Genomic DNA, 27,347 nt, shown 5'->3' with positions numbered 1-27,347 from the left:
CGAGTTATGATTTGAACACACTGCCCGCCCCCCCAAGCACATGCTCACATCCCCGTACGTTATTCTCCCTCTTACTCGGTTGCTTCTGGAAATTTTCCACACCCTTAAAAGCTTGTTGAGACATCTATTCTTTTTTCTTTTTTAAGATTTTTAAAATTTATTTCAGAGGGAGTATGAATGGGGGGAGGGGCAGAGAGAAAAGCGGGGTCCCAGCAAGCAGGGTGCGGGACTCTGACCGTTGGTGGGGGCGGGGGTGGGGGAACTCTAGGATCATGACCTGAGCCAAAGACAGAGGCTTAACTGACTGAGCCACCCAGGCGCTCCCTCCACCCCACCCCACCCCCGCAGACATCTATTCTAATATCTGCACCAAGACACTTTCCTAGAGTGCGCTGGTAAGAATGCGGAGCTCCACCATGCACTGTTTCTATTAAATAGCATTTCCATCACAAGGTTCTAAGAATTAAGTGTTACAAAATATAAAGCGCCCAGCACAGAGCCTGGAATTCTGGTTCCATTTCACTGGATCAGTTACACAATGACTCCTGGCACCATGCATCTCCTCATCCTGGGGAAGGGTAAGTTTCTTCACTTGGGAGAAGAAAAGGTGCATCTTGTTAGGTGGAAATACACAGTTGTTTCAGTGTTGCAAGGGGGCGGGTAATCATGCACAGGAGGGTGTGTAAGGAAGCTGACCAGAAGAATGGACGCACTGTACAGTGTCGAATCCAGCCCTTTGCCCTGCTCTGAGAAACTAGGCATGAGCCCTGTAAGTGTTTTCCCTTCGCTGGTAGCACCGTGGAACACTTTTCAGTGGGAAACACAGGAGAGCAAGTGTAGAGGAAACAAGTTGTGCTTCCTAGTCCCGTTTGCCTATAGTCAGGCTCCTGCCTATAGAGTGCAGTGTGCAGCCTTCTACCCCAAACACACCACTGGCAGGGCAGGTCTCTAGCAAGTTCTCGAGGGTGGCTCTGCGACAACTTCCACCAATGCTGCCCCGAGGATGCATCTCCCTTGGGGAGTCAGAGTGGAGCCTTCCTGGGTGTAATGTCTGCTCCTACAGGTGGTAGCTGTTTATAGTTCATATTCCTATACACTCTTTTGGGTTTCCTTTATTTCTAACCAGCGGTCCCTCATTACTCCAATCCTGATATACTAAGTACTTCTTCATATTAAACTTTCTCTGTTCAAATTACTCTACGGTCTTTCTCTTCATCTTGGACCCAGGCTGATCCACGTGCCCTTTTGAGTTTCCATACATCACCTAGCACTTGAAAGGAACACACTGTCTGTTACTATACTGTAACTAAGCATCCAGTAGATGGTCGACAACCACTTCCATTTCGTATCTAGTCAGTCCTCTATCCATTCCTGTGACCCCATTTCTCCATAAAGAGACACAGAATGCTAAAAAAGCTGGATAAACTGTTCTTAAAATAAGCTCAAGAACATCAAAAAGTTAATAAAACAATAAGGAATTACTGAGCCAGGAGCTGTGAAACACCAGAAACCTAAAAAAATGTGAAAACGTGGCAAGACTGCTTTTGCTTAAAGACACTGATGCAGAAAAGTCTGAAAGAGGCCAAGGTATACTTCTGGTGACTTTGGATGACTAGTGACAAAAGTCAGAATCTGGGACCCTCTAATGATAGAGGGCTGGTAAACCACCCTTGCTTGAACAAGGACCATAGTGGCCCCTTCAGAGTAAAAGTGATCCAGGGACGCCTGGGTGGCTCAGTTGGTTTAGCATCTGCTTTCGGCTCCGGGCACAATCCCAGGGATTATATTCTGCATTGGGGTCCCTGCTCAACAGAGAGCTGGCTTCTACTTCTGCCTGCCTCTCCCCCTGCTTGTGCTCTCTCTCTGTGTCGAATAAATAAATAAATAAATAAGTAAATAAATAAATAAATCTTTGATAAGAAAAAACAGAATTAAACAAGTTAACCACACAGACTATAGTTCAGTCTCATATCATCTGGGGATTTACCACCCCGGGGTGCCTGGCATAGCAAACAAAAATTCTTTCCCATGAATATAAGATCAACATATTTCTACAAACCGTATTTAAATAGAATATCCAGGGGCGCCTGGGTGGCTCAGTGGGTTAAAGTCTCTGCCCTAGGCTCAGGTCATGATCCCAGTGTCCTGGGATCCAGCTCCTCGTCGGGCTCTCTGCTCCACAGGGAGCCTGCTTCCTCCCCTCTCTCTCTCTTTCAAATAAATAAAATCTTTTTTAAAAATTAAAAAAAAATTTAAATAGAATATCCAGCACAAAGTAGAATATAACAAAGTTTAAGAGAAGAAAACACAGAAGAAATAAGCAATGAAAACAACTGAGTGACAGCGCCGCCTGCTGGCAGCCACCACCACAACCACACCGCACTGACACCCGCTCGTGGCTAGTGACATTGTTCTGGAAGCAGCTACTCTGTGAGCATCCTAGGACATCCAGGAGAAGGATCCACATGGAAAATCCCCAGGACCCCAAGTTCTCAGGAAGGCACCACCTCACCCTTTGGATGGAAAACGTCATTTCGGCAAAGCGGGGGAGAGAGGCTGAACTGGTGGGGCTCTCAGAAAGCAACAGGGAAGGGCAGAAGGTGAGGTCTCCAAGAGAGCACAGGCCCCAACCTCGAGCCACTGCGCTCGAGGGAAGGGGACAAGAAAGTCACCCATGTCACAGCTGTCACAGGTCGCTCCTCTGAGTGCCCCTTCATCACGCTGCCCCCACGCGGATCCACCAGGGGAGCTGTGCAAACGACTGGGGCCCAGGCCTGGGCTCTGGATGTTTCCCCCCGGCACTGGTCAGGGGAACTGGGGTGCTGAGCTCCGTGGGGCTGGGGCGTCTCACGGGCATCAGGCCGAGGGGGGCTGCTCTGTACGCTTTGTGGAACCAGTCCCAGGATTGTGGCACTTGACCCTTGCGTCTCTCAGGCAGGCTCACATCCCACGCCTGGTTTCTAGGCAACAGGAGAGGGCAGGCCATGGCCACAGCATAGGAAGAGGGTGTGAAGTGACCTACGGGACCATAACCCACTCTGCCCGCCAGACAGAAGGGGTGCGACACTCACAGAGCAGCACGGCCCCGCGTGCTACGCAGGACATTCTGCCGGTTTCATTCAGCTCCGTGAAAAGTGCCGCCACGGGCTGGACTCACGAGGCGCGACGGATGACGGGCCGCCACTCCAAGGGGGTGTGCACAGGGACGGGTCTGTGTGTGCGAGTGAGAGAGAGTGGGGGGAGGTACAGAATGTGTGAGAGACACAGGGAGACACGCAGAGATGGGGGGGGAGTGGGGCTTTGGTGGCGGCAGAGACTAGGAAAGAGACTCGCCAGAGGTCCGAAAATACAAGGGGACACGTCCCCATTGCTGTGGGAGTCTGACCACGACCAGTCTGCCTTCCACCCCGAGTCTGGCCTCAGAGCCCTGGGAGGCTCCCACCAGGGAGCACTGGGGACAGCAGGCTGGCCCCGCTCTGGGGAACACCATGGCACAACCTCCCCACACCACCCTGCTCCGGGCTGACACCTTGTCCTAACCAGAGGCCACACGGTGGCCACCGCTGCAGAAGTCAGAAGCTCTCCTCCCTTGCCTTTACTCCGGTGCTGACGCCAGCCCCACATTGTCGCCTGGCTGTGGTCCCAGACCTCGAGCAGCCTGAACGTGATTCCGTCTCCCATTCTAAAGACAGAGGTGGTTGTGCCTGACCGTTCGTGGCTATCACGAGCCCAACGACGCGGGCCATCCTCAGAGGGACACCTCCTCCTCTGAAAACGGCCCAGAAAAAGGTTACCGTGAAATTGTTGGAGTGGCCGTCCCAAAGCATACCAGAATGGGATTCCGTCAAGGACGCTGTGCACGCTGGAGGATGGATTCTGTTCACTGAGAGCTCGCCCCGGACCCCCAACAGCTGCCAGAACGATCTGTCCAGAATGCCTACAATGCTGGTCTGCTGTGTGACACCCACCCATTCAGAACTCCTTAACTGCTTCCCTTGGACCTTAAGACGCCATCCGGAGGTGACCCAGGCCTTCCTGTCCAGGCCTCGTTCAGCTCTCCAAGTTCGTAATGACTCCCCAGTGTCCAGCCCACGCTGTGGTCTCTCTCAACACTCGTGGCTTACCAGATGCCTCGGGATCACACAGCCTGGCAATGACCTGGGCGGAATAAGGGACTCTGTCCTCCTTCACGTGTGGCCCCAAGTGCCCCTGTGGCCGGCTGAGCAGGGATTGTGGTCAACACGGAGGACGTGAACGGGAACCAAAAGGTGGACAGAGAGAATGAATGCTCACAGGCAGAGCCAAGATTCTTCTTGGAAATGTGGGGTCAGCTTTACCTCCCAGAGGAGTAGAGGGCTGGCCGCTCGAGATCCCAAGCTCTGAGACCAAAGGGCTAACAAACTACGCTGACAACACAGAGGTCACATTAGGCCCGCGTCATACACATTTTATCTGGCCTGGGTTTTCGTATACTTAGGTGACCGTCTTACAGTTGGGAGATTTCCCATGAAAACCTGTATTTCTACTTGCTTTGGAAAAACTGGAAGGTCTGGGGCGTAAGACTCAACAGTTTGCATGTCCACAACTGCCAGGACGACTACTCTCCTTGGGGGCAAGAGGCGGGCTCCAGCCAGACTCAGTCCCCCGCACCCCCGCCCCGGTCACCTGTGCACACGTCGGCACTGCACCCCTAGCTTCTCAGTGAGGCCGCCAACCCGGCCCAGCTCCAACGCCATCTGCCATCACCCTCACCTGGAAACACAGGAGGCACAGCCTCGTGGAAGAAACGATGCTACATGTTGTCCAAGCCTTCCGTTTCCCTCTTCTTTTTTTTTTTAATGACTCAAAATATTTATTGATAGATTATGATGTAAGTTTTTGAATATTAAAGAAAACCCTAGAAATAATTTGGGCAGGAATGATCCCTCTTCTTGAGAAAACCACTCTCTCCTTTGAGTGGGGACACATGCTCGTCTTACCAATGAGCCCTGAGAACTACCAAGGGTCACCTCCGGGCTGAGGCGATGAAAAGATCCTTGCAGGGGCACCTGGGTGGCTCAGTGGGTTAAAGCCTCTGCTTTCGGCTCAGGTCATGATCGCAGGGTCCTGGGATCAAGCCCCGAATCGGGCTCTCTGCTCAGCGGGGAGCCTGCTTTCCCCTCCCTCTCTGCCTGCCTCTCTGCCTACTTGTAATCTCTCGCTCTCAAATAAATAAATAAAAATCTTTAAAAAAAAAAAAGAAGAAGAAGAAGAAAAGAAAAGATCCTTGCAGGCCACGCATTCCACGAGCGGTGCCAAAGGAAAGACGCGGCAGCAAGGGAGCATCAGACCTCGCCTGGGAGAAGGGGAGGAAAAGCAAAGGCACGGAGCTGTCGGGGTCTGTTTGTTACTGCAGCAGAGCCTGGGGTACTTGGACCAATCCGAGCATGGTGACCAAAACCACATCTGCCTCAGGCAGTTTGCTTAGTATGACGTAATAACACAGCTGAAGTTCCTCAGCACTGTTGTCATCAGTATGTCCAGTTAGCAGGCAGTCCAGGCACTGAGCCCTCACAGTTGCCAGGAACTGGCTCACGTGCGCTATCATGAGCTTCCCGAGGCTCCTTTCCACGAATGCTGGGTCACCAACGTATGGTGGAAGCAGCTTGTGGCAAGGAGTAGGTCTCTTACTCCTTATGCCCCCCCACCCCGGTTGCCAGAGCCCCGGGAGCCGAAGCAGGTGGTCCCGCGTGTCCGGAGTTGCCTCTAGAAGAGCAAGGAGAGTGGGGACGCTCGGGCTGAGGACTCTCCGTGGAGAGCTGCTTTCAAGGTGAGTTTCATCAACCTTCAGGACAAAATGGGAAACGTCGGGGGGTCGAGGACGGAACCCCGTCTGCCATGCACTCTGAACGTAGGCCCCGGGCCGCACGTCCCCCGTGCCCGAGAGCCCTTCCTGGTTCCCTCCCTCGTTCCCTGGATCAGTCTCAGAGGACTGCGAAATACAAGCGAGTCCCAGCATCCCAGCGAACCAGCAGCCCCGGAAGTTCAAACGTACTTCACTCACTCAGCCGACTGTGAATGCGACCCCTTCGTGGCTCGGAAAGCGGGGCTTTTCCTCCCAACTACATCGTTCCTCGTCATGCGGTTCAGTTCTTTTCTAGTCGTATTACAGAAGGGCATGTCTTTTTCATGCCTACAGAGGGGGCCTGGGTTTCAGTCTGGGAAGTCCCACCCTGGACACACACTCCGGAGCCGCCGCAACGATCAGAAATCACACAAAGACGAAAGCAAACGCTCCATGCGCCCAGAGGCTGCCACGGTCAGCTTGCAGAATTCCGCCCGCTGGTGTTGGAAGGATGGCCTGAGAGGCAGAACCAGAGGAAAGATCATTTTAACCCACTGAGCCACCCAGGCGTCCCGGAAAGATCATTTTAAAAGCCCGGAGAGTTCCCGAGAGCCTAACACGTTAGATGGTCCCTGGACTATAAGTTGACAAACCGGATGGCCGAGAGCAAGCAGGTCTGAATCACCCAAGTCCCAGACAAGCACAGTGACACCCCATTCCCGCCACTAGAGCATCAGCCCTGGAGGCTCAGTGGGGACCGTGTCAACCGGCAGACGTGCTGCTGCAGTGGGAGGAGTTTGTGGGCCTGAAGGCGTGGAGCAGAAGCTCCTGGCGTAGCCGAGAGGGGCAAGGGGTCAGGTGCGGAAGGCGACGCAGCCCCCGTCCTGAGCCTCTCCTGTAAGCTGGGAGAGCTGAAGGCAGAAAGGCAGTGTGGCTCCTGGCCCCCGGTGACAGAAGAGCAGCCAGACCACCAGGCAGACGTAGGAGCTCGGGGACGGGGACAAGATATGCGGGGGCCCTGGCCTCTTCTAGTGCACTCGCATCCTCGGTACCACTGCGAGCGGCAAGTGCTGAGCACAGACACAGCTCGTGGATGGAACTTCGTGCTGCTCCCCTGGGGGCTCGTTTAAGGTCCCACAGGAGATCAGCCCTTTGCTGCTAGCGACCTGCGTACCTGTAGAATGAGGGCAAGTGTTAACACTCAACTATCTGGACGTGCACGTAGACAACCACAAGCTTAGTAGTGCTTTTTTAAAAGATTTTATTTATTTGTGAGAGAGGAAGAGAGAGAGAACGTGAGCACTCAAGCAGAGGGAGAAATGGGCTTCCCGCCGAGTGGGGGGCCCGACGTGGGGCTCCGTCCCAGGACCCTAGGATCATGACCTGAGCCCAAGGCTGACACTTAACCGACTGAGCCACCCAGGTGCCCCAGTAGCATTTATCAACTCTAATAAATTTGCATATTAATGTCATGCAGTGAAAGCAAACAAAATAAAATCTGAGGCATTGACATTATTGTGGTTTTAAAACTTTATTATATTTTAAAATCTGAAAACTGTAAAACATAGTATTCATACAAACACCTGAGGACTGTTCAACTGGGCACAGCATCTTTATACAAACAATTTGAAAAAAGATTAGGTTTAAATTACGATTTTGTCTCCTAACACAAAAGGAATAACATAGATAAACCATCCTTTAAATAGTTTCATTCTTATATAAAGTACATTTGGTTTTCTGAAAAAGAAAATGTACATTCATGCCCCTGGTGTATATTTTATTGGCATTTACAACAAATGGCTAAGACTTTTAGCACAGATTCTCATAGCTTATCAACATTACCAAACTTAGACAAAGCAATTACTATAAACATATAGCACCATTTCCCCTTGAAAGTTCTAACTTTAAAAATACAGCCCCAAATGATAAGTCAGATTTAATGCATCTTCCAAAATTTAGCAGAATAAATGGCTCAGAGCTAAGCAAAGTAAGTAGAAACATTGCATAGGACAGAGAGCTTCCCTGTATGGAAACCAACCTACGGATTGTTTCTTATCCCCTGAAGACAAAGCTGAGAGGTAATAATAATAGCAAATGATGCACATATTTTTTTTACAGAATAAAGACCTCTAACTATATAAATAGTTCACCATTACCTCTGTGGCAGTACAAAGTGCCATATTAAATTCAAAAAAGAACAGATTTACTTGTTTATATACCTACACGTATGGAATAATATATAAATAGGGTATAGTATCCATATGAGGAATAAGCACAGACAATAAAATATTTATCTTTAAAAAATTTGGGCACAGGTGTCTTCATATAGAGATGTGAGAAATGACTGCCCAGTCAAATGTTTACACTTAGCGAAAATATGTAATGTTTTAAAATAATAGGTATATTATTGAAAAAATTTAATCGGACTCTATCCAAACTACCCTTGTAGTATAATATCTCCTGCATAAACAACCATTCTATTTATCGTACAATTGTTCAAAAGTTATTAAAAACTGATTAAGAACACTTTATGAAAGTTTATAAGCTTGCTTTTTTTCTTTAAATATGAACAAATATAACATACAGAGAAATAATAACAAAAGGATAATAATTTATATGGCTTTCCCTTTCTAGAAACTGGCAGAACAGAAACAGAACTTGCAGTAACAGACACAAAATATTTGGAGAAAGAGATCGTATCTACAGTTGCATCTTTAAATTTTCTTCTAAGGAAAACTTCTCACAGATTTCATTAGAGAACTTGTCAGTCCCTGATACTTCCCCCTTTGGGATTTAGCTGTTTTGGTTCTATATATAAACATTAACTGAAATCAAAGGTGTTTCTCTGTTTCCAGCATGAAAATACATTTGTAAAGTGTATAAGAAAATGATGGAAAGACATAAAGAACTCCCAATTTGAATATGCTAATACTAACATGTAAATGGTTTTTAAAGAAGTAGATTGGACTATCATGTTGTTCTGCAATTCTGGATATCACAGATTTTAGAGGAACTGTCTACCAAATGAAAGCTTCTAAGAGAGTTAAAATATTTTTTAAATTAAAAGTTACCAGGACAATAAAGAATTCTGTCCAATCTAAACTTACACATTTTTTTCAATTGTATTTTCCTTCTTTAAGTTTTTCAATGTAGTAACACAACTTTAATGCTGGCCCCAGCTTCAGCCCCATGTACTTCATCATCACATCACTTTTGAGTAGTAGCAGAGCCTTCCCATCAATTTCCTACAGAGAGAAAGAAATTACAATGAGTAATGCATTCATATTTTATCAAATTGTATATAAAAACATGTAAAATCGAGAGCAGTTGTACATTCTTGATATATAGTCTCTGAATATGTATTTATTTCCTGAAAACTATTAAAAGTATAATTCATACAGTAAGATATCATTTGATAGTTTTTAAGTTCACTTCAAATTTTAAGAAAAAGGAAATTTAATCCAGTATCTTTCAAAATTGGCCTAAGCACCAAACTATCTGGTTTTAAATACTGTGTGTTGAATAAAATACTACATTATCTATGACAAAGTTTAGAAAGTTATGAATTGTAGAAACAAATTTCAGACGGTCACTAACTTTATTTAAAAAGGCTGGGGATATGAGGATGTCAGCATCAATGCAAACTGTAAATGTGTTACACAGTGTTGTCTTTATGTTGAAAGCTAATCGGTTAGTTGTCTGAAGCTAAACTAATTAAATGCTAAAACTAATTACTGACTTCCTTTAGAATACTGAAAAGGACAGAAGACATTTGGTCACCGATTTCTTAGAAAAGACTATAAACATTACTTAATAGACACAAGGCATCCTCCTAAAATTTTTTATTTCCTTAATTAACCAATTTATGTCAGAGAAGCCATAGTAATTGGTATTCATGAGCTCCTATTTAAAATAAAACTACACTTAATCTTACACAGCTGCTGGATTCATTGGGCATCATTAACAGGGAGGACACCCTGTCACAGCTTGTGGTTACCCCCTCCTACTCACGGTCCTGGGGCCGAGCAGGGAGCAGGTGGGGAGGAGGATCCTTGTGGGAGAAGACATCTGAGAGTGGCCATGCTGAATCATCTTCTCTTGAGAACTTGAAGACTTGTAGTATTTTAGGTACTCGGGTACCAATTTAAAGCACAGATCCAGCCTCTACCATTTAAGAATCTAACTTTGGGTCAAGTAACCTTTCTCACATATGAAAAAATCAGTTGATAGGGTTCCCCCACCATCCACACCAATCAGCATCCATCCAACTGAAGGGCCTGCACAGAGGTCATTGAAAGGCATTACGGCAGGAAAACCGGATCAAAAGATACATTACATGTTGCCTGAAGAGGTCGGCGAGGGGGCCTGATATCTGAGGATCTTTATGTTTCATAAACTGTATCACTTCATCCACAGACCAGGTTGAAGGGTCCTTAGAGAAGCCTTGTTTCAGGACACTGGGGTCAGGTACAGCTATATAACTTGGAGCTTCAATGGGGGGAAAAAAGACAAATCATACTTGACCTGATCATTATCCTGAAAGAAGAGATGTTAGGTAGGGAGAATTGGTCCCATTCCAGGAACCTTCTGTTAAGCACCCCGGCAAGGACTCAGGTCTCCGAGCGAAGAATCCAGTGGAAGCGTAGATTAGGATGACCTGAGGATGGCTACCCGAGAGCACCCCATCTGACCTCCCCCAAACAACAAAAGTAGCTTCAGAGTTTACATTAAAGCGTCAAAAATCATAAAGCAGACTGATCAAATCTGAGGCCTTGTTGGCCACAGGCAAAGACAGCAAAAGATCTGTTGCTTGGGTTAAATTAGGTTAATCTAAACTAACCTATTACTCTTTAAGTATTTCAGTGAATTTCTCTCTATCTCTCTTATCTTGGTCTGTCTGGATTAGGTTTCTTTTACTAGCTAAATACAATGGAAAGTCTCCAGATTTAGTTTTATAGTTGCTTAAATTTACTCACTTTAATCAAGGAATTTCAATAACCCCATTATCTTTGAGAACCAAAGTAGTTCTATTGAATCTCTCCCATGTATTCAATATGGATATTGTTAGCACCACTTTACTCTTTAAATTCCTGTCTCTTAGGGCTTAAATGCCTATCTGAATTTTGAAGAAAAAAGGATTATTTTCTGCTTGGCTAGGTCAGAAGTAATTTTAACATTATACTGAATCCCTCTCTCGAGTTTAATTGCATAGTAATATTCTGGTTGAATGTTTATAGGTAAAAAAATAATAATAATTTGAGACATAGAATAAAGTAAGTACTGATACCTCAAAAAGTTTTAGCTGTGCTATTCACCAAGTTGTGCTGTAATTTCTTTGTGTCCAGACAAGTATTCATTTTACTCAACCAGAGTGCTTGTCTCACAAAAGTAAGTGTGTAATAAGAGAAGTGAGTTTTGTAATTGCCAGGAAGATCTGTTTCTTTAAACCAGGACCGTCAACACAAATTTGGTCTTTTCTGGTGTGAATTAACCAAAGATATACTTTATCTTTCCTATCATCTGGGCTCTAGCCATTTTAAGGCCATTTTGAGTATTTACCCAGGTAAAGGGCAAAGAAAAACAAGATAAAGGAACTCAGAATGGTAAGTTTTTTTGTGTGAAGCTCAAAAGTGTACTTATTTTCTCTTTCAATGTCACAGCTTTGATGTAAAACAAAAACTCTTTACTAAAACATATTTTCCCTTTCTCTTGTCAGAGATAAAAATGTTGGTCGTATCTACTAAGAAATGTTACTGTAGTGTTTCAACCCAAATGAAAATGATGATGTTAGAGATCATGCCATGCTGAAGGCAGTCTAATAATTTAGACAGAAAGTCTTCTCCTTTAGTTCTAAGGAAGACTTAATTTAAGATGAAAAAATTATTGGCAAAGCTAATCAAGCTAATCATACCTCTAATTAACTTTTTTGTGGGGTTCCTGGTTTATGTTATCAGAACCTGGTATAGTTACATCTTAAATAACATGTAACCAGTTTTATAGGTTACTACAGAAAAACTATATGCAAAAATATACTTTATGGTATAAAATTACAATTTTATCTTAAAAATAAAAACTGTAAGATCATCTATTTTTAATTCATTATGGAAAAATCATTTAATTGGGCCCATATCTTCAGAACAATCAGAGAAGTTGCAAACATTAGTGTTATTCAAATAATTATATGTGAAAAACAATCAAAGTCCAGTCGTGCTTTTCTCCTGAATGGCTCTGTTTTACATACACTAGAATATCAGTTAAGTGTTTCTGAAATAAAGAAACGTGATTTGATTTTATCCACAACATTACTGGATTTCTTTCCTATAATAAAAACGAACAGTTTATTTCATTAAAATAATGGGGCAGGACAGGAGGTTGTAAGAGCATCACCAGCAATCAGGGGCGGACTCAGCTTTAAGTAACAGTTCCAATACCTTGAATGACACCTCGATACAGTTTCCAAGTGAAATGCTTACCTATTCTCTGGAGATGGAAGCATCCCAGCAGTTAAGCATACAGCCTGGAATCAGAGTGCCTGGATTCAAGGACTAACCCAGCCACTTTCTAGCTGGGGACCTTAGTCAAGTGACTTCTTAGATTTCTCACATGAAAGTGTTTACCGGCATCTACATCTTAAGGAATTATTGTAAAGATGTACCATATAAGGCCATATAAAATATTACATGCCTGGCACATGTCAGATAGCGATGAGGATGATGCTGATTTCCATTACTAATAAGTAAATTACCAGTAAGTAATATTATTACTATTAGTCTTTCCACTCCTGGAAATACCAAAATATTGGCTTCTCAAGCCCAAGTACAGGCTACTTTGGCATAGCAGTGTTAGTCATACATTTGAAAGTGAGACATTCAGTATCAGGGATAACCTTTTATAGCCTTTTACTGAGAAGACCTGTCTTCAGAGCTTATTTTGTGAAAATACCTAAAAATTCTGGACACACTACCCCTTCATGAGATACGCATCTACCACCAGACTCCTCGCACACATCACTCTGAAAGCGGAGATGATCTACATGAGGTGGGAGATGGAGGGATGACATTCAATATGTCAGCATGTATGCAGTGCAGTTGCCCATAGAAAACATCCATGAAGAAAAGCAATCAAGTTGGATGGTTCCTACTGCCTTCAATACTCACCTTGCCTAGATGCCTACCAGGAAAAAAGGGACAAAACACATTCCCACCCTTACTCCACCTTGCCCCACCCCCTTCATCCTTGAAAGGGTACAGGGTAGCTATCTTTGCACATGGAAAACTAATCTGGCTTTTTCCAGATGGCAACAGGACGCTGCCCTGTGTACACATACTGTGTACTCCTGGTGGGTCAGAGGGAATAACTGAAGGTATGGAGAATGGGGAAACAGCTATAGCAACAGAGTACCAGAGCCAGAGCTGGGAGCCACACGCAAGCTGGAGTCAGGAAAAGTCTCAAGAGAGACAAGGAAGAGAGTACATCAGAGAGGAGAGGAAGTGCATCTTTCCAGGCCTCAGAGTCACAGGAGGTTTCTGAGTCCAGACGGTATCCAGTGAAATGATCGATTACAATGGAACCATTAATCAGAACAACTGATCTACGAAGTCTCTGTGAGAGACATGGCTGGTGACCCAGATCCCCAGGGACAATTCTATGCTGCCATGAGGATCAGAGCATCTATTGACAGCAACGAAAACAGGGAGGACTCAAAACTCCTCAATGTTGGCACTTTCTCCAATGTGATACACTCTCAGAGGATGCTGTTAGGCAAAGAAACCTTAAGGAGAAAGAAACACATTGGTTGAAAATCACTGTTTTTAAATATACCTTCACTTTTCCTCTGCATTTGGAATTTAACTTCATGGTGACTGCTCTTGGTAGATTTGGTCCCCACTAGTGCTGAACTTGAGGTGCTTGGAGCACTCGGAGAAAAACTCCAGGAGACTGCAGCGTGAGTGCTTACAGGATTTCTGCTGGTAGGGCTTAAAGAATTTGCTGGATTTGGTGGTGAGTTTTCGGAATCTTCAGGAAGCTTTTCCTCTTTGGGCATGCCACTTCCCTCACAAGACAGTTGTTCTTCTACAAGAAAAAAAGACAAAGACAATGATCTTCAGTAGACTTATAGCTTAAATACTATTAAAAGTTCAAAACATCTCCAAAGCTTCAAGAGTTCACTTAAGCCAAGCTATACTGAACCACAAACCTCTCACATAAATTACATGGCCACCTCCATTTCTTGGCATTTACAGTAATGGACACTGTCTTAAAATCCAAATTGATTCCACTATGTCTCCTGTATTTCTCATGGCAATTGTCCCTTCCCCATCTTGCTACCTAAGGCTGTAAACACTTCACTAAAGCATTCATTTTTAGGAATGCAGTTCTTCACAACTATTATAATATGATCATACAGTTGGCTTCTAACATTTGCTTACTACTTGGACACTCAAAAATTCCAGTGGGGAAAGGCACTAGTTTTTCTATTCACTGTTTATCAGCTTTTAGCAATACAGAGCTGAATGGAAAATGTTACTGTAATTGTTTCATTTTTATCTAAGGAGAAATGACCATTGTGTACTTCTGAAGGGAATGAAATGCTCAAGAAAACTGATGAAGTAGTAGTAGCCTAAATGCTCAACTGATTTGGGCAAATACACACCCCCACCCAAAAGCATATAGTTAAATGGTAGTCGAGTGACTTTTCTTCCCATTCCAGGAACATGTAAATACTATTTACCTTTAGAGGCATACACCTTTGTTTTGGGGAGTTTAGGTGACACAGGAACAACATAAGGTGGAGGTTCCTGAGAAGGCCGTTTGGGGCTTTTTTGTGTTATATCTTCTTTAACTGTTTAAAAAAAAGGTGTTTGTTATAACTAACATTTTTTGAGCATTTTCAGATCATCAGCATATAACACTTCTGTTTCTAACGCATTTGCCTACTGTAACTTCATCAACAATTTATCAATTATTTGATTATTTATGAATAATATTTGTTGATTTCATCCCATTAAATTTCCAGTGACATCCCATTCAGGAGCTAAAAGCATTATATCCAGGCATCATTTATTCTAGGGTCATCACATATCTCTAAATATCTCAGGAAACAGTGAGGCGATCAATTATAATGTGTCTAAAAAGGCCTGAGAAAACTGTTCCCATGAAAAAAATAAAGTTAAGAATTCAGAGAAGGAGGAGGCAGTGTACAGTGGACATCTCGCTTTATAGGCAATAGTCCTGGCCCAGAGCTACCCTTACTATAGCTCTACAGCTTACTTATTATTAAAGCAAATGCATTTTTACCTAAAGGACCACTCTTTAAGGTATGATCCTGAAAGTAATCACATCTCAAATTATTAATTAGACTCTAAATATCAGTCAGTATCTTGATTTAACCTCCAACTAAAAGGAAAAATTAAGTGTAACAGAAATCTAAAAAATCTGATAACAGAACCTGAGTGAGAAGAAAGATTGCAATGAGAAAGTACCAAAGTCAAACTTCAACTGGTTCAAAATAGCTGGGGGCCAGGCGTAGGTGTGCTTATTCTTAAGATCATCTGCCATCTGGTTACTGGCTGATTACTAAACAGTCTAAGAGAGTTCTTACCACTTGGTTTTATTTTTAATCACGGACTACAAAAACCAATAGGCAAAACATATTTCAGTGAATGGCAAATATTTCTACAATTAGGACATTTAAATTCCTATAAAGAAAAAAATTGACTTTTTTCATACTCATTTAATGCTACAGAAAATTCAAATCCTAATGTATAGTTTTCTATAGATACACGTTACCTCAGAACCTTAGCAAGATCAGAAAATGTCTTCTTTTACTTATAATATTCTAATGCTTTCTTACAAAAGTTAATGAAGCTGGTGTATGGTCTACTATCTGAGGCTGATAAAACATAAAAATGACTCTCGACTTCTGCTTCTGGGTATTGTAGGAAGCTCAGGCACAAAACTTTTCCTGCAGAGATAACTAGAGAAAGCCAAATAATTTACAAAATACTTTAAAAGTCCTCATAGAGAGACACTTCCAGGATGACTGACTAAAGACCTCCAAAAATCCACTTCTTTATAAAAATAACAAAGAGATCAGCAAAATTAATTTTTTCAAAAACTCTGGACATTATGTAAAGGCTTACAACAATCAAAAAGGCATTTGTTCCAGAAAATAGTGGCAGAATCTCCAAAAGAACAGCAAACTCTGTGGCATTTTATCTTCCCTACCATCATCCCCTTCACTGTTTTTGCAGTAGCTTTGCAAACCAACAGGTTCATAACTACTGTGGCTGTGAAAACCCCCACATCGTAGCAGTCACTGGAGGGAACACAATGGGTTTGGAGCTCTCAAAAGGCCCTATCCCCAAAGAACCATCACAATTTGACCAACCTTGAAGCTCAATAGAAAGCTCTGCTCTCAGGGCTTGTTTTATTGGACCTAAATCAGAGCGTCCTCAGTGTGAACAGTCCTATTTCTAAGGCATTGCTCTAACAAGCAAACAAACTAAATAAAATCCACAGTAGTAATTGTTTAACACTATAGTTGCCCAGTCGGCGCTGACAGGAAACTGACCCAAAAGCTTTAAAAACAAACCTGGAGAATAAAATGTCCATTGGGAGACTTTGAAAACCACAGATATACTCCTGGGAATCTAGAAGGCATACATATGCATGCATAAGGCTGTATCCATGCCCAAGAAAGACCTAAGACCTTAACTTAGGTCTTTCATTTCTTGCTGACCTTGAGGCTCTGCACAAAGCAGACTCATAAACTGCCTCCTGGAATGTTCAAGGTAAAGTCCAACACATACATAAACTCTGTGGCAAAGGATGGGAGACATACTGGTTGCACACATTTATGAAAATCCCTATCCAATCATTTGCTGAACACTAAGCTAAATGAGCAGAATTCAGTGGCCCCATACAATAAATGAGCCTAGGAAGTCATTAGGATTGTCCAGGAAAGTCACTATACCAAAGCACCAGCAAGGGAAGGGGTAAAATCTGATCTTCAGAGTTACTGCTTTATACTCTTAGGTCCAGTTTTCAATTAAAAATTAGGAGACATGCAAGAAACATCAAAGTATGGCCCATAAAAAGGGGGGAAACAATCAATAGAAACTGCCTCTGAGAAAGTACAGATACTAGAGTTAGCAGACAAGGACTTTAAATCAGCTGTTTATGTTCAGAGATCTAGAAAAATAATAATCATGTCTAAGGAACTAAAGGAAAGTATGCAAAGAAAGTCTGATCAAATAGAGACTATCGATAAAATGATAAAAATAACAAAAAAGAACAAAATCAAAATTTAGGAGTTGAAAAGTAATATAAATAAAATGAAGCATTCACTAGAAGGGCTCCAGAGGGGCGCCTGGGTGGCTCAGTGGGTTAAGCCGCTGCCTTCGGCTCAGGTCATGATCTCAGGGTCCTGGGATCGAGTCCCGCATCGGGCTCTCTGCTCAGCAGGGAGCCTGCTTCCTCCTCTCTCTCTCTGCCTGCCTCTCTGCCTACTTGTAATCTCTCTGTCAAATAAAAAAAAAAAATCATTAAAAAAAAAAAAAAAAAAAAAAAAGAAGGGCTCCAGAGCAGATTTGAACTAGCAGAAGAAAAAAATCAGCAAATTTAAAAGAAAGGTCAACTGAGATGATAAAGTCTAAGGAACAGAAAGAAAAAAGAATGAGGGCAAATGAACAGGCCCCAGAGACCTGTGGGGTGCCATCAAGGACACCAAAATACACATAATGTTAGATTTCCAGAAGGAGAGGTGACAGAGAGAAAGGGACAGAAAGACTATTTGAAAAAGTAATGGCTAAATGTTTCCCAGATTTGATGAAAAGCATTAATCCAAACATCCAAAAAATTCAACTACCTCCAATGAGGATAAATTAAAAGATATCCATACCTAGAAAAAACACAAACTATCAAAAGCAAAAGACAAAGAGAATCTTGAAATTAGCAAGAGAAAAGCAAATCATCATACAGGGGATCTTCAATAAGATTAACAACTGACTTCTCATCAGAAACTATAGAGGCTTGGGCGCCTGGGTGGCTAAGTGGGTTGAGCCGCTGCCTTTGGCTCGGGTCATGATCTCATGGTCCTGAGATCGAGTCCCACATCGGGCTCTCTGCTCGGCACGGAGCCTGCTTCCCTCTCTCTCTCTCTCTCTTTCTGCCTACCTCTCTGCCTACTTGTGATTTCTCTCCATCAAATAAATAAATAAATATTTTTTAAAAAAAGAAACTATAGAGGCTAATAGGAAGTAGTATGATATATTCAAATTGCTTAAAAAAAAAAAAAGACAGTCAAATAAGAATTCTACCTCCAACAAAACTAGAGTTTAAAAAATGAAGGAGAGGATGCCTGGGTGGCTCAATGGGTTAAAGCCTCTGCCTTCGGCTCAGATCATCCCAGGGTCCTGCGATCGAGCCTCACATCAGGTTCTCTGCTCAGCAAGGAGCCTCTGCTGCCCCCTCTCTGCCTACCTGTGATCTCTGTCAAATAAATAAATAAAAATCTATTTTTAAAAAATGAAGGAGAAATAAGAAATTCTTCACAAATAAAAAGTGAGGGGCCCCTGGATGGCTCAACTGGATAAGCATCTGACTCTTGATTTTGGCTCACATCATGACCTCAGGGTGGTGGGATCAAGCCCCGTGTCAGGCTCTGCCCTGAGGGGAGTCTGCTTGAGATTCTCTCTCTCCTTATGCCCCTCCCCCTGTTCTCTCTCTCCCTAAAATACTCCTTTTTTTTAAAGTGAGAAAATTTTAGGGCGCCTGGGTGGCTCAGTCAGTTGATCATTTCCCTTTGGCACAGGTCATGATACTGGGGTACTGGGATTGAGTCCCAAGTAGGGCTCTCTGCTCTGCAGGGAGCCTGCTTGTCCCTCTCCCTCTGCCTGCTGCTCCTCCTGCTTGTCCTTGCTCTCTATCAAATAAATAAACTCTTCAAAATAATATTTGTTTTAAAAAGTGGGAAAATTCCTCACTTGAACAGCTTACCTACAAGAAATGAAATAACATTCAACAGTGACTCAAATCCACATAAAAAGTTAAAGAATACTGGGGCATCTGGGTGGCTCAGTCATTAAGCATCTTCCTTTGGCTCAGGTCATGATCTCTAGGTCCTGAGATAGAGCCCCATGTTGGGCTCCCAGTTCAGTGGGGAGTCTGCTTCTCCCTCTTCCTCTGACTCTCCCCCTGCTTGCGCTCTCTCTGTCTCTCAAATGAATAAATAAAATCTTTAAAGAATAATAAAATGTTTAGAGATGAATTTAGCAAAAGAAGTACCAGATGTGCTTTTTTTTTTTTTAAAGATTTTATTTATTCATTTGAGAGAGAGACAGTGAGAGAGAGAGCATGAGCGAGGAGAAGGTCAGAGGAAGAAGCAGACTCCCCATGGAGCTGGGAGCCCGATGCGGGACTCGATCCCAGGACTCTGGGATCATGACCTGAGCTGAAGGCAGTCGTCCAACCAACTGAGCCACCCAGGCGTCCCCCAGATGTGCTTTTTGAAAACTACAAAATACTACTGAAATAAAGGAAGACCTAAATACATTTACATCCCATATTCATGAACTAGAAGATGTGATATTAATTTTCAAGAGATCTTATTTACTTACTTACTTATTTGAGTTGGGAGGGAGACTGAACATGCAAGCAAGGGAGGAGTAGAGGGAGAGGGACAAGCAGACTCCATGCTGAGCATGGAAGTGGATGCAAGGCTCAATTCCAAGACCCTGAGATCATAACCTAAGCTGAAATCAAGAGCCACCCAGGCACCCCGAAGACCCAATATTATTAGATGGCAACAGTCCCCAAATTGATCCACAGATGGAACATAAATTCTACTAAAATCCCAGCAGAAATTGACAAGCTGAACTTAAAAATCATATGGAAACTCAGAATTGCCAGAACAGTCTTGAAAAAAGGAGAACGAAGTTGGAAAACTCACACTTCCCAATTTCAAAACTTACTACAAAAAGCTACAGTGATCAAGATCATGGGGTACTGGGGTGCCTGAGTGGCTCAGTTGGTTAAGTATCTGCCTTTGGCTCAGGTCATGATCTCAGGGTCCCACTCCCTTTCTTGCGTGCTCTCTGTCAAATAAATAAAATCTTTAAAAAAAAAAAAAGGGTAGTATGATACTGCCATGAGGATTGACATACAGATCAATGAAAAATAAAATCCAGGAATAAATCCACATATTTACAGCCAACTGATTTTTCACAAGGGTGCCAAGACAAGTCAATAGGGAAAAGAGTAGTCTTTGCAACAAATGGTGCTGGGACAATTAGATATTCACATGTGAAATGAAATTAGACCCTATCTCACTGTATATAGAAAAATTAATTCAAAATAGATCAATAACTATACATATATCAGCTAAAACTATAAAATCTTAGGAGTAAACATAGGAGTAAATCTTTGTAAAACTGTACTAAGGAATATTTTCTTAGGTATGACACCGAAAGTACAAGAAATAAAAGAAAAAAATAGATAAGTTGGACTTCATGAAATTAAAAACTTTTGTGCTTCAAAGGACACCATCAAGAAAGTGAACAGACAACCTACGGAACGAAGAAAATATATGCAAAGGATATTTCTGATATGGAACTTTATCCAGAATATATAAAGAATATAACTATAACAGAAAAAACATAATATATAAGAAGCACAAATATATTTTATTTCTATGTAGTAAAAAGACAAAGAACCCAAATAAAAATAGAGAAAGGGTTTAAATAGACATTTCTGCAAAGAAGATCTACAAATAGCCAATAAGCACATGAAAAGATCCTTAACCTCAGCCATTAGGGAAATGCAAGTCAAACCACAGGATACTTTTCATGTTTTGAGACTCAACTTCATTATGAATATAAGAAACTACTTGTCCACTTTGAATGAACAAAAACTATATATTATACATGTCTAATTAGTTCATGGTGGCTAAAACTTTTACTTTGAGGAGGGCACTAAAGTATACAAGATTCTCGTATTAATTATAAAATAGAAGCACAGTATAAAATTTTACATTTTCTCTCACCTGATTTTTTATCATGCTCTGCAGGACTAGAAGTATTACCTCTGTAAGAGCTAAAAGGCTGGCTACTCAAAAGGTTATCACACTGTAAGCTGTGGCATAAAGTCTCAAGAAAGCGTAGAGCAAATGATGCACTATTCACCGGGGGGAGCTGGATAGAGTGGGTTTCCCCATCAAAGGAAGCTATTGGGGGTAAAAGAGATGTCAGAGTTACCTCGTAGAAAGATAAAACTACAACATCAAAACAAGTATCAATTTTGGAAATGTAGGATTAATCTAACTTGCGGTTTTTGTAATTTGTAAAGGAATATTCTTAAATTACAAAGGCCCTTCTCATTCAAACACAATAGCCTATATTGGTAAAAGCATTCTCATTTAACAAATATTCATAAGGCAAACAACATCAAGGGCAGCAGCAGCAACCCAGTGATCTATAGCACTTCTGGCTACTCTAAGCATTCTGTGGGCATAAATGTAGTATCTGATCAGTCAGGAAAGGCAGTTGTATCTTATCTCATAAGCACTTCTTGAGTCACATTTTCACTTACAGCTTCTTACAGATCAGTCTTTTTTCTAAAAACATTAAAATATATTATCAACCAAGGTATTTTGCCTATAGTGAACTTAATAAAGCATGTAAAAAAAAATATTTTACCTCCATTTACAGTATGACTCTGACCATTGTCTACTTTGAATGTAAAGTTAAACTTTCCCAGAGTTAAAAGTCTATCAACAGGCACTTATTATAAATATTCAATTATATCAATGTAAGTATGCCAATATTATAAGTAGTTAATAAACTCTAAGTATAATAAGATCATCTATTTATTATAAAATCCTTGCCTTTTTCAAACCTAAAATCAATTCATAAGTAAAGCTGAATAAAGGATTAGCTGAGCATACCAGTTATCACTTCTCCTCCACGATGATCTGGCTTAAGAAATCCAAAAACAGTCTTACTTTCAATGGCACAATCGACACAAGCCTGCACGGTCCGCCGGAGCACCACATTCACGGGGCCCGGGCCAAAGTGGTCAGGAAGCTGCTGGATTTTCTTCTGATCCAGGTGAGGACCAGAGTTTCCATGTTTGTTTACATAGACACAGACTTCAGGAAACATGTGTATATAAATACAACAAAGATTGGTTAAAAGCAACATAAACACTACGTGATTATTCACTATATCCCACTAGCCACACTTCACTCAAAGAGAACCCAAATATAAACTATCAACAATCATCTCTGCTACCTAAAAGTATATATGTAATTAATTTTTACATTTGTATAAAGATATTAAATCTAGAAATAATCCAAATGCCTATTCAGTTTTCTAGAATTCTGCCTAAAATAATAATAAGACCTATCCAACTTTTAGTAGCATCATAAAATAATTTAAGATTTTTTTAAATTTATTTGAGAGAGAGAAAGAGAGATAGAGAGGGACACGAGCAGGGAAGTGGGAGAGGGAACACAAGCAAGGAGAGTGGGGGAGGGTTGAACGGGGAGCCGGATGCAGGACTCAATCCCAGGACCCTGGGATCATGACCTGAGCCTAAGGTAGATGCTTACCAACTGAGCCACCCAGGAGCCCCTTACAAAACCATTCTTCACACATTCCCACACCATGTAAAATGGTATAAAGATAAATACTTTCACCTTTTAACTGTATACACAGTACAAGAATTTTGTCAAAACTGGTCATGTTAATATACTCTTTGGACTGAATTTATTTTAAACCACCAACATTGCACCTTCAGTGTATTTTCTAAAGTAACCAAATAATTTAAGATACATGTCACACAGTAAGTTCTAATGACCTAGAATAATTTTTTTCATTAACCTAAGGAAAATAAAAATGGCCTTTATATACTGCCAAGGTTCACTAAAGAAAATTTAAAAATAACACTTTCCTACGTATAATAATAGCATATGACTTAGAAGCAATCATCTGTAATCACACAAATGTCACATTTCCATAATATTTCTTCACTGAGAATCAATAAATATAAATCAACATACAATGTAACAATATGAGTACATTATTACCAAACATAAAATATACTGTCCCCTCAAATCAAGAAGCATGTGATTTTTATCCATTACCTAATTTATATTGCCAAATTTTACATTTACATGGTCGATATTCAGTACAATAATCTCACTTTCACTATGCTGAAATACAAGATAATTTAAGCTTGGGGCAATAGCCAAAGAAAGGATGGACTCCGTCACAGAAATGAAAGGGCTGTTAAAAACTTAACCAGGGGGTGCCTGGGTGGCATAGTTGGTTGGGCGTCCGACTCTTAGTTTTGGCTCAGGTTGTAGTCTTGGGATTGTGGGATCAAGCCTGGGATCCACACTAAGTGCAGAGAATCTGCTTGAGAATCTTGAGAATCTCTTTTACCCCTCCAGCTCATGTTCTCTCTCTCTCTCCCTCTCTCTCTAAAATAAGTAATAAATCTTTTTTAAAAAAATAAAAACCCATGGTGCTGATGGGATGGACAAAGTCCTACTGAACACAAGTGATGCTAAACAAAGATTTCAATGTTTTATCTCCTTTGTGTTATACTTATTTAGCTAGTCTCTCCTGCCAACAGACAAAAAATCAGGAATAATAAACTGATAATCTGTAAGTGATTTCGATTTCAAAAAATAATTTCTTTTTAATCAGGAAAAAAAAACTGGGGAGAAGGGTCCAAGGAACAGAAGAGTGTAAGAAAGACAAAGAACTAGGAGAAAAAGCAGTGTTACATGCTTTAAAAAAATAGGAAGGGAACAAGAAAACATAGAAGAGATGACAAATAAAAGGGGGATCTGTTCAGTCTAGGTTAGTGTCATTTCATACTCTTCACATAACTGAGAATAATTTAAAGTCATCATGCCCCTTGACAGGTAAAGCTATGTCAAGATTTTAAAAGACATTTTAAAAACATTGGAAGTAGCTTTAAAAGTACATACAAGACAAAAAGACACTGTGAAATAAGACAAAGGGAAAAGAAAAATAGATTTGACAATGTTGTAAATTTTGCAAATCTTACCAAGTTAAATAAAATACTTTAAGAATAGTGAAATTTCAAGTGACTTGTGTATTTAAACAGTTTTTCCTTAACATCAAAATGAACTAGAATTTCAAAATACTTTAATACGAAAAATGCTAAGAAAAAAACCCCAAAAACGTGTCTTATCATCTTTTTTCCTCTTATTTTATTCCTCAAATTCAAAGACACTAAAATAACACAGAGTGAAAGATTAGTAATTTTACACCTTTTAAAAAAATACTAATTTACCTGTTGACATCACTATTTTAGATGTACCAGGAGTGGCATCCTTATCATATGAAACACGACGGTCTCTTGCCAGGGATTTTATAGAAGCTGAAGATGTAGAACACAAAACAGGAAAATATTTTTCCTGTTTAAAAAAAAAGCACAGGCATATATTATACATTTTTTAAAGATTCTTAGATAAGGAGGTTAGAAAATTGTCAGCATCACTGGTCACAAATGATCAGCTGTCAGAAGTCCTTACGGTTGGAAACCCCTGTGTGTGTCACAAATTACAGTACTTTCCGAACTCTGCTCCTCAGAGAGGCCTATGAGCCAGTCAGGCAGGAGAAGAGACCAGGAGTATGGGATTCCCAGCATTACCCCTCCTCCAACAGGTCACACCTTAGCCAAATAGCTCACTCTACAAAACTTGTTTTTATTTTCTGAGGCTCCCTGTTAGGCAAGTTTTTTTCACACTGCTAAAGTAAAGTCTGCAAATCCAATTCAGCAACACATCAAATGGGGGTGGGGAACTTTAACAAGGCAGCGGACGGACTTTGTCTTTACAAAGCAGTCACTCATCTGGTTTTTACTGCATCTGGCCTGCATTTCTCCATATTATGTATGATAATTTTGACAAAATTACAAGTGGTTTCCTAAAGTCCATATAAAATTATGCCTATTGTATATAAGAAACAGATGTCTTCTGGACATTCTTAAATATCACTAGTGTTTTTATTTATTTTATATCAACTTTGAGGTTTTCTTGGAGCTACCTTCAAACACGGCTCTCCAATGTCAGAGAAGGGGGTCTTGTACCTAGAAAAGGTAATAATAGAGGATATTTTAAAAGCAGGGACAAAGGAGGATAAAATAGGATAACATTCAATGTTGTATTTTCCTTGTTTAAATTAATGACTGTCATTTGGGTTCACTGTATTCTAGTAAATCGTGGTTTTTTAAAAAGATTTTTATTTATTTGTCAGAGAGAAAGAGAGCACAAGCAGGGGGCGTGGGAGGGGGAGAATCAGACTCCCTGCTGAGCAGGAAGTCTGCCGCAGGACTCAATCCCAGGACCCTGGAATCATGACCTGAGCTAAAGGTAGATGCCTAACCAACTGAGCCACCCCGGCATCCCAAAATCACGTTATTTTTTAAGAACTGAATTATAATTATAGTGTTGATACATTCTCATCCTTTCAGATATTAAAAATCTGAATCTTTTGACTTAAGACATACCAAGACAGTATGCTTCTATTAACACTGTAAATTGAATAAAGGGACATTTATTTGAAAAATGTGCTTCTGTACCTCTAGAATCCTTAAAGAGCGGGGGTACATGGACAGTTGACAAAGAGTCTACTGCAAGAATTATTTGTACTTTAGTTCAAAGACTTCCTAAATAATTAAATTATGGGGGCACCTGGGTGGCTCAGTTAGGTAAGTATCTACCTTCAGCTCAGGTCATGACCCCGGGGACCTGGGATCCAGCCCCATGTCAGGCTCCCTGCTTCACCCTCTCCCTCTCCCTTTCCCCACTCCATGCCTCCTCTGCTCCTGCTCACTCTCTCACCCTCTCTTCCATATAAATAAATAAAAGTTTTTAAAAAAATCATTAAACTATGGTGCGACAGTACTGAGAAAGGGATATCGATAAATCCATGAGACTCTTCATCCTTTCATGATGAAATAATAAAGTTAAGAAGATGGTGAACTAAAATTCTTCCTTCGAAACAAAAAACAATTATCCAAAAAAAATATAGAGAAAAAAAAAAAACAAAAAAAAATTACAGACTCTGTCTTGTGCCCCACCCTACCACCTTATAAACAATATTTTTTTTAAAAGACTTTATTTATTCATTTGACAGAGAGAGATAACTCAAGCAGGGGGAGTGAGAGAGGGAGAAGCAGGCTCCCTGCAGAGCAAGGAGCCCAATGTCAGGCTCAATCCCAGGATGCTGAGATCATGACCTGAGTCAAAGTCAGACACTTAATGACTGAGCCACCCAGGCACCTCTAAACAATATTTTCAAAAACACCTTTTTAAAAATTGTCAAATTAGCACTGGAATTATTTAAAAATAAAGGAGTGAAGAGAAACTTTATGGACTTAAATCTTCATCATTCTACCAAATAATCACAAAGACTTTTTTCAGTAGCTGGAAAATAAACATTAAAAGTATGCATCAAGGGCACCTGGGTGGCAGAGTCAGTTGAGCCTCTGACTCTTGGCTTCAGCTCAGGTTGTGAGCTCAGGGTCATAAGATCAAGCCCCAAGTCCTGCTCCATGCTCATCGCAGTCTGCTTGGGACTCTCTCTCCCTCTGCCCCTCCCTACTGTGCTCTCTCTCCCTCTCAAATAAACAAACCTTAAAAAAATGCATCAATGACATCCTCAATACATTCCAGTTTTCAAAATGCATTTAAAATAAAGCATTATTTCCATTTAAGTATCACAACCTTCGTTAATTTTATGCAATTTATTTTGAATTTGAACTTTAATCTGCTAATGATTTACATTAGAATAACCTGCTTATTTGATTTTTTAATGCTTATGATTTTATATTTGTAATATATCCACTGTTACTTTTAATTTTATTTAAAATTTTTTAATGCTTTTTGAAATAAAAATACCAGTATTAATTTAAGCATTTTAAAATCAGGGGTGCCTGGGTGACTCAGTCGGTGAGTGTCTGCCTTCGGCTCGGGTTGTGATCCCGGGGTCCTGGGATTGAGCCCAGCATCAGGCTCCCAGGGAGCCTGCTTCTCCTTCTCCCTCTGCCGCTCCCTTTGCCGTGCCCTCTGCCACTTCCCCTGCTTGTGCTTTCTTGCTCTCTTTCTTAAAGAAAAGAATAAATAGAATAAAATAAAATAAAAATGGAATTGTCATTTTGCTCCATACTATAAACATTAGTTGAAATAAAACAGGAATGTCATATATATGATACCAGATGGCTAAACTCAGAAATGTTTATTACTGCTTAAATTTAATTTAGTTCTAATAAGATCTAGGAAGATTCTATGTCCTTCTATTAAGAATATATCTCTTGGGGCGCCTGGGTGGCTCAGTGGGTTAAAGCCTCTGCCTTCGGCTCGGGTCATGGTCCCGGGGTCCTGGGATCGAGCCCCGCATTGGGCTCTCTGCTCAGCGGGGAGCCTGCTTCCTCCTCCTCTCTCTCTCTCTCTCTCTCTCTCTCTCTGCCTGCCTCTCTGCCTACT

The 27,347-nt window shown here is 41.4% G+C and overlaps 1 protein-coding gene across 3 annotated transcripts in view; it reads right to left on the bottom strand.

Moving 5' to 3' along the window:
* Positions 1 to 7,350: 7,350 nt before the first annotated feature.
* The window catches only part of SCML2 (Scm polycomb group protein like 2), a 93,384-nt gene continuing 73,387 nt past the window's right edge, over positions 7,351 to 27,347 (bottom strand). For 2 of the 3 annotated variants that reach the window (XM_059386178.1, XM_059386180.1), the window contains exons 8-13: positions 24,152 to 24,275; positions 21,768 to 21,971; positions 20,868 to 21,047; positions 14,556 to 14,666; positions 13,646 to 13,897; positions 8,999 to 9,069 (exon numbers count right to left, since the gene is read on the bottom strand). In XM_059386178.1, coding sequence (XP_059242161.1) covers positions 9,062 to 9,069; positions 13,646 to 13,897; positions 14,556 to 14,666; positions 20,868 to 21,047; positions 21,768 to 21,971; positions 24,152 to 24,275 — 879 coding nt within the window. In that variant the 3' untranslated portion in view covers positions 8,999 to 9,061. Of the gene's footprint in view, positions 9,070 to 10,160; positions 10,313 to 13,645; positions 13,898 to 14,555; positions 14,667 to 20,867; positions 21,048 to 21,767; positions 21,972 to 24,151; positions 24,276 to 27,347 lie in introns of all 3 variants that reach the window. The other variant, XM_059386181.1, reaches the window with a different exon arrangement.

Source organism: Mustela nigripes, chromosome X (genome assembly GCF_022355385.1).
Source record: "Mustela nigripes isolate SB6536 chromosome X, MUSNIG.SB6536, whole genome shotgun sequence".
NCBI classification, from domain to species: domain Eukaryota; kingdom Metazoa; phylum Chordata; class Mammalia; order Carnivora; family Mustelidae; genus Mustela; species Mustela nigripes.
The sequence above is the reverse complement of the archived record's forward strand: the minus strand, read 5'-3'. Positions and strand labels throughout refer to the sequence as shown.